General features: G+C 40.5%; 2 protein-coding genes across 3 annotated transcripts in view; one reads left to right on the top strand and one right to left on the bottom strand.

Moving 5' to 3' along the window:
• The window catches only part of LOC142593814 (ATP-dependent RNA helicase TDRD9-like), an 88,750-nt gene extending 87,600 nt beyond the window's left edge, over nt 1-1,150 (bottom strand). The window contains exon 1 of the mRNA XM_075713057.1: nt 984-1,150. Coding sequence (XP_075569172.1) covers nt 984-1,150 — 167 coding nt within the window. The remainder of the gene's footprint in view (nt 1-983) is intronic.
• An 831-nt stretch (nt 1,151-1,981) lies between these two features.
• ATP5MJ (ATP synthase membrane subunit j) lies at nt 1,982-7,019 on the top strand. Of its 2 annotated transcripts, none has more exons than XM_075712851.1 (4): nt 1,982-2,033; nt 3,640-3,763; nt 5,588-5,608; nt 6,334-7,019. In XM_075712851.1, the coding sequence occupies exons 2-4, from the start codon at nt 3,640-3,642 to the stop codon at nt 6,357-6,359; spliced, it is 171 nt and encodes a 56-aa protein (XP_075568966.1). In that variant the 5' UTR covers nt 1,982-2,033; the 3' UTR covers nt 6,360-7,019. The 2 variants fall into 2 exon arrangements, with proteins under 2 accessions (XP_075568966.1, XP_075568965.1); XM_075712850.1 differs by lacking the exon at nt 1,982-2,033 and adding an exon at nt 2,525-2,622.
• Nucleotides 7,020-12,288: the final 5,269 nt, after the last annotated feature.

The following is a 12,288-nucleotide window of genomic DNA, read 5'->3' as shown; positions in this document are numbered from 1 at the left end:
AGTAACTGAGAACACCTGCTGTAGGTGACATCAGTATCTTAATGCTGGAAAATTGCTGGCTGGAGAGGAACATTAGAAGAAGGAAGAAGAACAGATAAGAAATGAAATTTTCACAAATTTGTAGCATAACTTTGTTGACAAGTTTAATTCATTATAGGATAGGTAACACCTCCTTATTATAAAGCGTATCTGCTTACAAACTTTGGTATAAACAAAGAATGAATCTATTCAAAATAAAAGTGCTTAGTTATAAATAATACCTGAAATACCACTGGTCAAAAAATTTATGTAGTGTAAAATAATTATTCAACATTCAAGGACCAGGCACTGAAAACAACATGACAAAAGCCAGTAATACTGTTAAGGGACTATGAGGGGAAAACAAAGATCAGCCCGAATCAGCAGTGTTGCTCGCTGATTTAATAATTAAATGCATAAAAACATGCTCTGTGAGAATATTATTCCCTAATGAGCAAGTAAATTTGCACCTGAATCTCATTTTATTTATCACTTGCCAAAATTCCTAAGCTACACATCTGAATCAGAATAAACCAGGTCTTTTCTAACTGTTCCACAGTTTTTCAACAGCGCTTGCTGCGCAACAGCACTAAAGCACCTCAGAGAAGCAAATCCTACGCGCACCATGTCTAGTTATGATGAAGGCAATAGAGATAAGCAGCAAATCAGAAACTAACTGAAGGATTAAACCCCCCAAACCACACCAGTCCACACCTGGACTGCAGCCACGAGCGTTACCGAGGGTGTCAGGCTGGAATCCAACAACCGCAGCACCCCGAGCCCTCGCAGAGCGGGGCAGCCGGAGGGGGCAGCCGGACCCTGGGGAAACGCACTGCACACCTGGGGCCACGGGCACACGCACAGGAGAGGGGGGGCCACCGGTGCCCTCGCAGGTGGCCCTTCACCCCGGGCGTGAGCAGCACCTCCCCAGCGCCAAGAGCGGAGGCCCCGGGCCCCGCACTCACCCCGCGGCCGTTAAGGGCTCCCGTGCGGCGAGGGGGCCCGGGGGGCAGTAGGGGGGAGCGGGCAGGGCGCCGGCCTGCGCCTCCTCGCCCAAGAACTCGACGGCGGTCACGCCCTTGCCGATGGCGAACCAGTCGCTGATCTGCTCCACGGTGAGTTTCCGCAGCATGATGGCGGCGGCACGCGGCCCACCGCCCGCGCCTCGCACCGCGGCTCCCGCCCGCCGCGCGCGCCCGCCCCGCCCCGCCCCGCCCCTCTTCCCGCCCGCGCCCACAGTCACGTGACCCGCGCGGCCCGTCGCCTGGCTCTGCCGCCGCAGCGGAGGGCGGGCCGCCGGCGTCGTCGCCGGCTCCCTCCTGTGCTCTTCCCGGTCGAAGGCTCCCTGCCTTCTCAGGCACAGGAGGCGCGGGGCAGTCAGTTTCCCCCTCACGCCCACAGAGCGATGGCCGAGAGCCGCTCTGGACTCCCAGTCGCCCTGCCCTTCCCGTCGCCCGGAGGAAGTGGCCCGCAGGCACGCAGACGCCTCAGCCCGCCTGAATGTCACCCAGCGGGTGCCTCCCGGTCCTCCAGGACAAGCCATTCCCTCAGCGACACGCTACATGAAGACGCGCGACGGGTCTTTCCCGGCGTTGTTCCTTGCCCAGAACACTTGCTGTGCTCCCTTCTCAGGAAGCGGGAGTGAGGCGCAGAATGGGCAAAACCCCGGGACTGAGTGTGGGTGTCCGTGCGGGCCGGGCGAGGCCCTGGAGCGGCTGAGGGGGCGCAGGGACGGGCCAGGCCTTGTGCGCCAGCCTGCTTGCCCCGGGCGCTCCCGGGCCCGAGGGGCGGCGGCAGCGGTGGCGGCGGCACCGAGCTCAGGCCGGCGGCAGGCGGGGGTCGGAGGGCGCGCTCGTCCTCCGCAGCCGTAGGGGGCGCTGCGCGGCGCGGCGGCGCCTCTCGGGCCGAGCCCTTCGCTCGTTGGCGCGTCCTTTCCCGGCATCCCCTGCGGCGGCAGCGGAGCCCGTCCCCGTTCGGTGACCTTCGCTGGCAGCCGCCCGCTCCCGGCCCTCACGGTGGGTGTCGGCCCAGGCGAGCCCGGCCCGTTGCTGGGGTGTCCTGGGGAGGCAGCTGTGGTTCAGCCTGGGAAAGGGGGGGCGGTCAGCAGCGCCTGAGTTCTGCCGTTGCCCCCCCGCCCCCTCCGTGCGGAAGGAGCGGTGTGGGCCAGGCCCCGGGCGGGCGGCGGGCTCCCCGGGCTGCGGCGGGGTCGTGGCGGGGAGGTCAATGAGAAAGCGAAATTCAGCGTTGTTCCGGATGCATTTTAGAAAAAAGGCCTGAACAACGTCGCGTCCACCGAGGCCTTGGGGAAAGGTCTCTGCCGGGTTTTAGCAGGGTGTTAATTGGAAATAGCATTGCTCATTCTCTGTGTTTTATAGCGGTGGGAAAATCCTTTCCTTCCTTTCTATTCAGTCTCCTTGTTCGTTAGTATGTCTTGATATTCTGCTATAGCAGAATGACTGCTACTGTGGCACTGTTCATCTGAAACGAGAAATACTGGAAACTTTGGGGGAGGTGCAGTGTTCTTAATAGTACTGGTGAAAGCACACTGTTTCAGGAAATCTGTCCACAATAATAAATTTGATTGAAATGTCTGTGCATAAACCGGTAAACATAAATGTGAGTTTGTCTATAATTATACATTCATTACCATGATGATGCTTTCATTCTTTGATGAGCACCTAGATTGTTTTTGACAGTTGATTTGACATTGGCTACCCTTGCATCCTTTTCTCTTTGATGCTTGCCAAAGGATGCTTTACATTTAGTAATGGCAAATAAGTAAATAAACTTTACCTCATAGAAGTTTAAATTTGCTTTTCTGTCCTGGGACTTTGGTTTACCATATACTGTCCATATGTGTATATAGCTGACTTAATTGGGTTGTAAGAAGTATAAATAGTGACTTTATTGGGGCAAAATGCTGTATGTAAGACAACAGAACATGTATTTCAATGCAGTGTGGTGCAAATGTGTACTAATATGTTGTATGGGAGTTAGGGTAGGCCTTATATCTTAGAGTTTTCTGTTTGTCTAACAAAGCTGCGTGGAAAGGAAAAAAAAAACATTGATAGGCTTCTTGCTCTTGGGGCATATTTTGAAAGTAAAATATTCATGATAAAGCATGAATTCAGTAGCTTAACATTTATTTTGCTATTTTGAGTAGAAATTACCATGCTGGGAGAGACAGCTGGGGGGGAGGGAGGAAAACTAACTTGGTAGTGTAAGGAAGGAGCCTCTCTAGCTTGTCTGGAAAGAGGATTTCTTCCTGAGAGAATCTGGAAACAATTAAAAAAAGCTGTCACTGATGGGGAGAGAGGAGCCTAGTTATTGCTACTCTGCAAATGCTCCAGTGAGTCATCTTTGAACCCTTTCATCACCTGTAATTTATTATTTTTTATTGTCCTAGCCCATAAATTGTAATCTTAACTCTGAATTTTCATTGCTTTGCTTTGGAATAAGTACTTTTGCATGTTTGGGGACTTTTTTTAATCTGTAAACTCCTTCTGATATATATCAGGAGTATGTATATAGATAAATATGTATGTGTATAAATATTAAAAATAAAGCAGGTAAGAATACAGTTGCAAAACTCACCATGGCAAAACTTCTTCTAATTTTCAGATGGTGCAGACCATGCTTCCAAAGTCATTGAGAGCCATGAAATTCTACTTCACTACCGTATATCAAGAAATATGGGTTGGTGTAGCATTAACAGCTTATGTCTATTACAAAATTTCATATGGTGGTAAGTTACCCATTATAGTCTTCATTAGCTGTTACTTTATAGATAAGGTTTTTAGATGAGAATATCCTTAACAGTTAGAAATCAGTCATTGAAAATATCCAGCAAATAAGAAATTAACATTCTTACTTGTAGGCCAGGTCTTTGCCATAAAAATTTAGGAGTTTTAACATGCTCAGTATAGAAGGTTACACTAACAAAAACGCTCACGTACCAGTGTAACTGTGCCTAAATTATGAATATTAGGTAACATAGCAATTGGTTTTAAAAACACACATCTAACTTGCAATGTGCAGCCAGACACTTCTCCTGTAGATTTGTCCTGAAGGGGAATGTTAAGACTGTTCTGAACTAGAACTTACTTTGATTAGATTTTTTTTTTTTAAAGAATCCATATGGTTTTGAGTTTTTGCTCAAGATCTGGAAAAAAATACAGTCTTGAAAAGGTTTTCCCATGTGAACTTGTGAAAGTTAAAGCACTTAGTTTATTTTGGGCTGAGGCACCTCAAAATGTGAGGTATATCACTGAACATTAAAATGTGTGTTACTTGGTGATATTGGATCATTTTCTCAGGAAGAAACAGAACATCTAATGTAAAAATAATGAATTTGAGCAGGCCGGGTTCCTCAAAGAAGAAGGGTACAACAGATTATGGTGTCTTGAAGGTCCTGTTCTTCAATTTAGGCTATGCTGAAAAAATTCCAAGCCAAAACCTTTAGTAGCTGTCATGAACAATGAAATGTTATGAACTGTAGACAAACTTGACAGGGAAAGGAACTGTGGGAACAACTGAGTGATGTTACCTCGACATTTCTCTAGCTATGTCCAAATAACTTGTAGCATGTCCAAAACTGTTACACTACAGTTGCAAGCTTAAGTAAATATAATTAGCTGAACAGCCAGAGAGGGAAAAAAATAGTTTAACTTTTGCTTTAACTTCTTTAATTTCAAGGAAAATTCAAAACTGACAGACCATTTCAGGTTTGTGTTCATGGCATGCTACTTTTATTTGCATTTACGATTTAGATAATAGATGTGGTGGTGTCGGGTTTTGAGGGCCAAAACCTTGATATGGGGCAACTGTATGCTAAGCATGCTAAAGCGAAAATAGCTTTTAATAGCTGTAGCCCTTTCTGCAGTTGGGGGAACAGTTTTGCAAATAATACATATATTTAGAGAGAAGTATGTTGTAGAATAACTTGGATTGGAAGGAACCTCTTGAGTTCACCTGGTCCAAAACACTGCTTAAAGTAGTTAGATCAAAGTTAGATAAGGTTTCTTACGGCCTTATTCGTAATTCAGATGAGTATTTCCAAGGTTGGAGATTGCACAGCCTCTGATGACTGTCTTCCTTATGAAGAATTTTTTCCATCTGTTTTTGTCTGATCACTGTGAATCAGTATTTTAGGAGAACAGTTACAATGGGAATGTAAAATAAGCCATTTTACTTAGGAAGAATTTAAAGCAAACTCTATTCTTATCGCTTCAGTTTACATCCGTATGTTGTGTGTGTATATATATCCATATATTATGTAAAATAGTAGCATTCTGTATGCGTTTCTTTTGAATTACAGTAGAGTCTTGATGGCTACAATTTCTAAATGCATGGAGTCTTAGTTAATTAAAACCAAAAAACTTTTTAAAAAATCAATATAACGTTTACTGACATGTACTGTGGAAAGTACATGTTGTGCACTTTTTAAATCTTGTTCAAGCTAAATTAGCAAATCAGAAGTAGTATAATCTAATTAAAGTTTATCTGCAAAAAACAAATGGGAAACTTTTTTAAACTGTCATTGTTCACCTTGTTTTTTCTCTTTTTCCAGGAAAAAAAGCAGTGGCAGATAGTAAGTATTAAATATCTAATACCCTGTTGTATTTTTTTTTAATAAGTGCAGTAAAAACTAGCTCAACATATTTTACATAAGTTTGGGGTTTAGGTTATGGATTTAGAAAATGCGTAAAGACTACTTAAAAATACGTAGTTTTGGTTGTATTGATGGTTTTATAACCTAGAAACATCTGTGAATCTGCATGCTTAAACTAAAGTTTAAACTTGTATTTTGAATTCGTTTTTTATCTCTTCTATAATGTTTAGATATTTATGGACAGTTTCTTCTCACATCACGTTGGAATTTTAATTTTTCATGAGCTGCTATCTCTCAGTTAACTTTCTGCAGCATGATAGGTAGCCCATTTGCTCCCAGTCGAATTTGTATATGCAAAAATTATTTACATTTTTAAACGTGTAATTAGTGAAAACACTGCCCAACAGACTTAAGGATAATAGCATAAACAAACTTTCTAAATTAAAGAACCACACCAAAACTGAGGAAGAATGGATGTTTGCCTTTGCCTATAATAGCACTTTAAAAACCTGCAAAATGGGATTTTTAGTATTGGCCAAGTTTACATATGTAGTTTGAGGGTTTTGTTTCATTTGACGGGGCAGTCAGTTGAATCTGCCCATTCTTATGCTCAGCTGTACAGTTGTCTGTTCTACGTTCTGAACTACATTCCTGAACTGATTTGCTCTACCGTTTGAACGGTCTAAATCATGTCTTTGTTTCAGAGTCCTCCGGTGCTGGCCATCATTAAAGACCTCTTCTCTTCTTGGAGTATGAATTTGTTCATTCATCATCTTTACTATAGAAGCAAGTTACAACCATAGGGAAGTTAATTCTAAAACTGTACCTGATCTATCTGCTGTAATTAGGGAAAGAATAAACCCATTGAGCAAGAAGGAATTAAACATGTTCGACAAAGTATGCTGGAGTGTATTGTTAACCTAATTTTTAGAATAAGCATTTTTTCTTTTCTACAGTTCTTTCAAGTTCCACATTAAACTTTTTCAGTAGTACTTTGAAAAAGAGCAAATTTCTATAACTAAACTTAATACAATTAGCCAACATTTCTTACAATAGCACAAGCCTCTTTTTTTTCTAATGATAACTTTTTTGACTAGAACTGTTGAAATAATTCCATTTACTTTTAAAATGTCATTTAATAGTATGCCAAGTGTGAGGACTTAATTCTCAGCTTTTTGTCAACTTGTGGTGCAATAATTAAGGGTACAAAAAGTTCCTTTTAAAACATTACATTTTTTTAGAGCATTCTTAGTTCTGCGAGGTTTAAAAGCAAAAGCTGTATTGTTATTAAAACACCACGCAAAATGTTTGCAGAGGTTTTTAAAAAGTACATTATTGGCAACTATCTTTTTTTGTCCTTCATATTCAGTAGAGCTAAAGAATTATTCTGAAAAGCTCTTCCTTTAGTCACAAATTTTGCAAAGGAGTAAGTAATAACATGCCCATATTGTATGAGAAAATTGATCCTACATGGGCCCTCATCTGCCATTTGAGCTTATGAAAATCTCAGAATTTAAAGGGAATAATGAAATCATGCACTGTGGCAGGAGTTAATATGAGCATAAACAAACATTCAGCTGACTTCAAAGAGTTTTCCTTTTTCCTGAAAACTTAGAAGTAACGTATGTATTACTAGGATGGGTCATTCATGGTTTTTGCAGATAGCTGTTAAAGTAACTCCATAGCTAGTGTTGTGGAGACTCTAGGAACCTATATTACAAAAATCAGTTTTCAGAACTGTACATACTGAATTCTGTACCACAGATACATAGTGTATAAAACCAAAATTGGACTTCATGTCATGTTTTGTTTAAATTTAGCCTAATCTGCTTTTGAGAAGATTAAGAGGCTTAAGTCATTTTAATGACTTAATGCTTACGTACATCTTTTTAACTACTTCACTGAAACATCTTAAATCTTTCAGCTTGATTAAAGTTTTGCTTTTCAATCTCTCTGACTGCAGTATCTGGCCATAACTTAAATAATTTTGTATTTGTATACTCAGGAGCTTGATAACCTTACCTGCTGATGGTAAACATTCCAAACAGTGTTGCCTTTAATTTCTTCAAAATTTGTACTTCTGCTTAAGCTTAATAGCTATACCTACTGTGAATAGTGTAAAATTACCAGTCATATTTATCTGAAAGCTTTTTTAAAAAAGGCAGGTATAGCATTATTCAATTTGAAAAGAATAGGTGACATCTCTCTTTCATGCATTCTTGATGTTTCTTCCACCTTCCACAGTTTTCCTTGTTCTTGCATTTTCCCTTGGTATGTTTTAGCTGATTCTTTCATCACTTTCATCATTTCTGTATGGGTTTGTCAGTATTTCCTCACTGCAGAAGAATGAATGAGAAGTAGAAAGAACTCACTATTTGTTTCTTTACATAAAACCAAAAGCATACAGAAGAAGGGAACAGAGGACAAAAACTAGAAGAAAATGGAGCTTCAAATGAACAGATACTAGGCCGGTGGTGATTACAGGGTGGGTCAGAGTTGTGGTATAGTTAATAGGTGGTTCAGATTGAAAATTTATGCCAGTTAAGGAGCTATACATGCATTTGCAATGCAAATTTATGATCACTAAGTTATAGTTCCCAAGATACTACACATACTTCAAATGACCTGCTTTAGCAATTTTCAATTACAGAGCTGAGGAAAACAAGCTAGGGAAAAAAACATTAATCACTGCAGGATTTGCTTCACCTTTGGTAGAACCTAGCACACCAGGACTGAGCTACATCACCATGCTGTCTGGTCTCCTAGATGTTAATTGAAAAGCAAGAGGAGCTGCTTCTAACCTGTCCTTGGAGACAGTTAACTGCACTTCTAGGTAAACTTAACTTACTTAAACTCTCAATGCTTCTCACTATCTGTCTTGCTTGATTTTCTAGTAGGGAAGTAAAGTGCATATGGGCAGCAATGTCTGGGTTACAAAAACTACAACTTCTACTGAAACGATGCTATTTGCAACTGGTTCTTCCATTAATGCATCTCTGTCAGAAGTTTCTAGGAAGGTTGCAGAATATTCCTTCCTGCTTGTGGTTCTTAACACACAAATCTCTGCAAAAGATATGGGAAGTAAAACTGGTGTTTATGTTTAAATAGATTTTTTTTTTCACTTGAGTAGGATACAGGAGGAGGAAATTAACTTCCAGTCAGTGGTTTGACTCAAAAGCAGAAATCAACACACCCATAACATGTAACAGCTGTAGTACTATCCATATTCTTTCTGCTCTATGCTGAAGCATACCAGGTAGTATAAAAGACAATAGAGGAAAGTTAGCTAAGGCATTAGAAGTGCCATTTCTTATTTACAGTGAGGTGTGGAAGGAGTAATCAGTTTTCGTTGCAGCAGTAGCATCTGGAGTGTAGCCCTAGGTAGAGAACCATTGCAAAGGAGTACCCTTGAAGTGAATACTCTTTAGAACGTGTGTCTTTTTTTCTAATTTAGCTATGTTGATTTCTAAAGCTAACTTAAAAAGCTTTTCTTGTTCCAGGTAAGTGTCTATATAGACAAGCCTGAGCTCCTGAACAAACCCATTTTCTATGCAAATGACTACTTAAGATCAGGACTTTAATCTATGGAGGTAATACTCATCATGATTCACAATTAAACGCTGGTAGGGGAAATGCTTAGTGCTCATTGATGGATCATGCTGTTTCCATTTAGCTGCTGCCTCTTTATATTGCTGACACTTCTAAAACAAGAGGATTACGTTTAAACTTTGTGTAGTAACATAGTTTAGCAACTGCATTTTTCATTTGTTGCCTGTGATAAGGCATCAGCAACGACAAAAACTGTTTACTACCTTTGCAATGTAGTGGAACAACAAACTCCTATTGGGGTTGAAAAGCCTCATCCAATTACTGCAGCACCATCTTGACCAGGTTTTGCTGTGGCACTCGTAATTTTTTTTAAATCAATACAGAACATGAAAGCTCAGCAGTAGGGAGCTGTATTAATAATGACAATGCTATGCAATATGGGGTCTTTTTACAGTACAGGTACTTCTGTATTTGCCCCTCCATGCTGGGTCTTATGGCCAGATTTCTCATTGCGGAGCTCTGAGATTTCTAGAAATTTCTGAGATTTTCAAGTGTTGTCGTACAATTAGGAATCTCAGAGTATCCCCTGCATGTTAATAAAGTGTTGTGGAATACTGTAGGGAAGCAGCAAAATGCAGTCAGAGCCAAGGAAACACTAGTCACAGGGCCCAACCTACTTAACCTCTTTGAAGGCTGACTTGGAAAAAAACCCCACATGTGTATTCATGTCAATTGGGAGGATGAGTAAAGTTGCAGGAAATGATCTAAAGTAACTGAAACAGCTGAACCTAGTCTCCTATTTATTTGAATCATGACAGCAAACCTCTGGTTGTAGTACAAATACAGCCTGATACAGAGCTGGTATGTGTATTTCAGTCCCCAAGGAAGGAAAACTATCAGGTGCTTGTTAGACACAGGTGATTATATGTGACATCACCACCAGATGGCTGAAATGAAACCAAGTGAGGAAATCAACATGTGAAATCTCTATTGTTTCATTCACGGAAATCTGTAAAGCTACTAGGAAGGAAAGAATAGTAAGATGGAGATTCCCTGAGGCATTAAATATGTTGGTTAACAATTCAGTAAATGGAGGAACAAGAAGTGACAAGATAGTGCTTGAACAGCAAGCTCTTCACACTATAATTCCATGACCTTTAGCAACGAACATTTAGCAGCTAATATTCTCTTAAGAATATAAAGCCATGTGACTATGACTTGGAGATTTATGAAGAATGCATAAACAAGAAATTCCTGTAGTCTACTCCACTGCTGCAGGCAAACTACTTGGAAACAATTACTCTCCCCTAACTCAAAATGAACTGACCACCACAAGAATGGATTATTTGGAAGTTTTAATTAAATTCTGCTAAGGGTACTACGATTTCTTCAGTTGTGGTTTAATAGTATGAGTACTCTGGCAGCTACACCAGCTTGAGGAGTTTCCACCACTTATACCACAGTGCCTTGCTCCTCATAGTTGTGCTGATACAACTATTTGTGAATCAGATCAGGCCAATTTTTCATAATTTCAGGGTTTTTTCCCTCTAAAATAACAAAACAAGCAGGGTTTTTTTTCTGTTTTAACTTGGATCCATGTCCTGATCCTGTTTACAGGAAAGCTGCTTTATAACTTGCATTACAGCACAACAACATTACTTTTTTTTTCAGAAAAGGGGCAGAAGAATCAGAATTTCTAGCTTCTCACTCACCCAGCTCTCCTAAGTCACTGTGTCCCTTACAATAATTTAATGCAAGTTTCCTCATACCCAGCTACACACATGATCAAAGTACTGTCTCTCCCATAAGAACTGTCATCACTGTCAACGCTCACAGGAATAAAAAGAATGCAGAACTCCACCCTGTATACAAATCAGGAATGTCAGCTTGTGCTTCAGCAAAAAGGCAGAACCTTGCTTCCTTCCTCTGCGACAGCGCATCGCTTTCTCAAGTTTGTAGTATCACTTAATTAATGGGGACAAATGAACAAACAGGTAAGGAACAGGGAGAACAACAGTACCACAATATCCTGCTCAATACTTGCAGGAAGAATACTTCTAGTACTTAAAGATAAATTTGGAGGTGGTTCTTCAAATATTGGTTGTCACCAAATGAAAATACGCTTTCAATTATTGTGACCTTCAAAAACCTAAAGTAACTTTTTTTAATTGACATGAATGACCTTTAACTATTTTATATCCATATCACAGTAACTTCAGCTATCTGCTGGAACACACACTAGAGATTTCTTCAAAGCTCATGAGGTGTATTTGCTAGGAAATAATCAGGATTCTGTGGGTGGTAAAACTAACAGCTGCATACTGAATGAATCCTATCTGTGATGACTACTTCTGCCTACACAGATTTTTCCTGCAGTATCAGTTGTAGTCGTCATTTCTTGTTTTAACCTGTTGTGTTTAGCATGCTTTTGATAATACTATGAATTGCAGCAATTAAGGGGGAATTCTTTAGGTATGAAGTAGAAACTGTTGTGAGGCATTTCATATGGAATGCTATATAAACAAGCAAAATGGCAACAACTAAACTGAATACAACTACAGTATTATGGGAGGAAAAAGGAGGGATTAGTAAAATGGATTAGAATGTGAACAGGCATTTGATACAGGACCAAGAATACAGGGAAGGGTACCCTTTTGAGGGGGTCTAACCAAAAGCATTTCCACTTTCATAATTAACTCCATTATTTGAGGCTATATATAGCAGTCTCAAGCTATACTTTTTTGCAGCACTATTACTGACTCTTTACTCTTGATGCTTCAGGTACACTTTTAATTTAGTGTACTTGTACAGAAAAATAGCCTTGTTTAAATTCTCTTCTACTTCACATTGCAGTTCTCTTTATACTCCTTATGTTGTATCCCACATATCATATCACATACAGCTTGAAAAGAAAATTCTTTTGGTCCCAGTTAGGACCTCAAGACACTTCTTTAAAATAATTAGGAAAAATTTAAATTATGCATTTCTTTCAGTAAGCTAAGAATTGGAGACATGCCATTTTTAACAAAGGATCTGACTCGTTTCAGTAAACACCAAGACACAAATACTTTTCAGCATATTTTGATTTAGTTAATTCTTTTGGAGTAATG

This window comes from Pelecanus crispus, chromosome 6 (genome assembly GCF_030463565.1).
Source record: "Pelecanus crispus isolate bPelCri1 chromosome 6, bPelCri1.pri, whole genome shotgun sequence".
In the NCBI taxonomy this organism is placed as follows: Eukaryota; Metazoa; Chordata; class Aves; order Pelecaniformes; family Pelecanidae; genus Pelecanus; species Pelecanus crispus.
This window is presented reverse-complemented; position numbering and strand designations above follow the sequence as displayed.

Bases quoted from the DNA above. Each gene is read 5' to 3' on its own strand.
- ATP5MJ (XM_075712850.1), top strand. The intron at 3,764-5,587 runs GTAAGTTACCCA...CTCTTTTTCCAG, and splicing joins TTACAAAATTTCATATGGTG to GAAAAAAAGCAGTGGCAGAT. The intron at 5,609-6,333 runs GTAAGTATTAAA...TCTTTGTTTCAG, and splicing joins AAAAAAAGCAGTGGCAGATA to AGTCCTCCGGTGCTGGCCAT.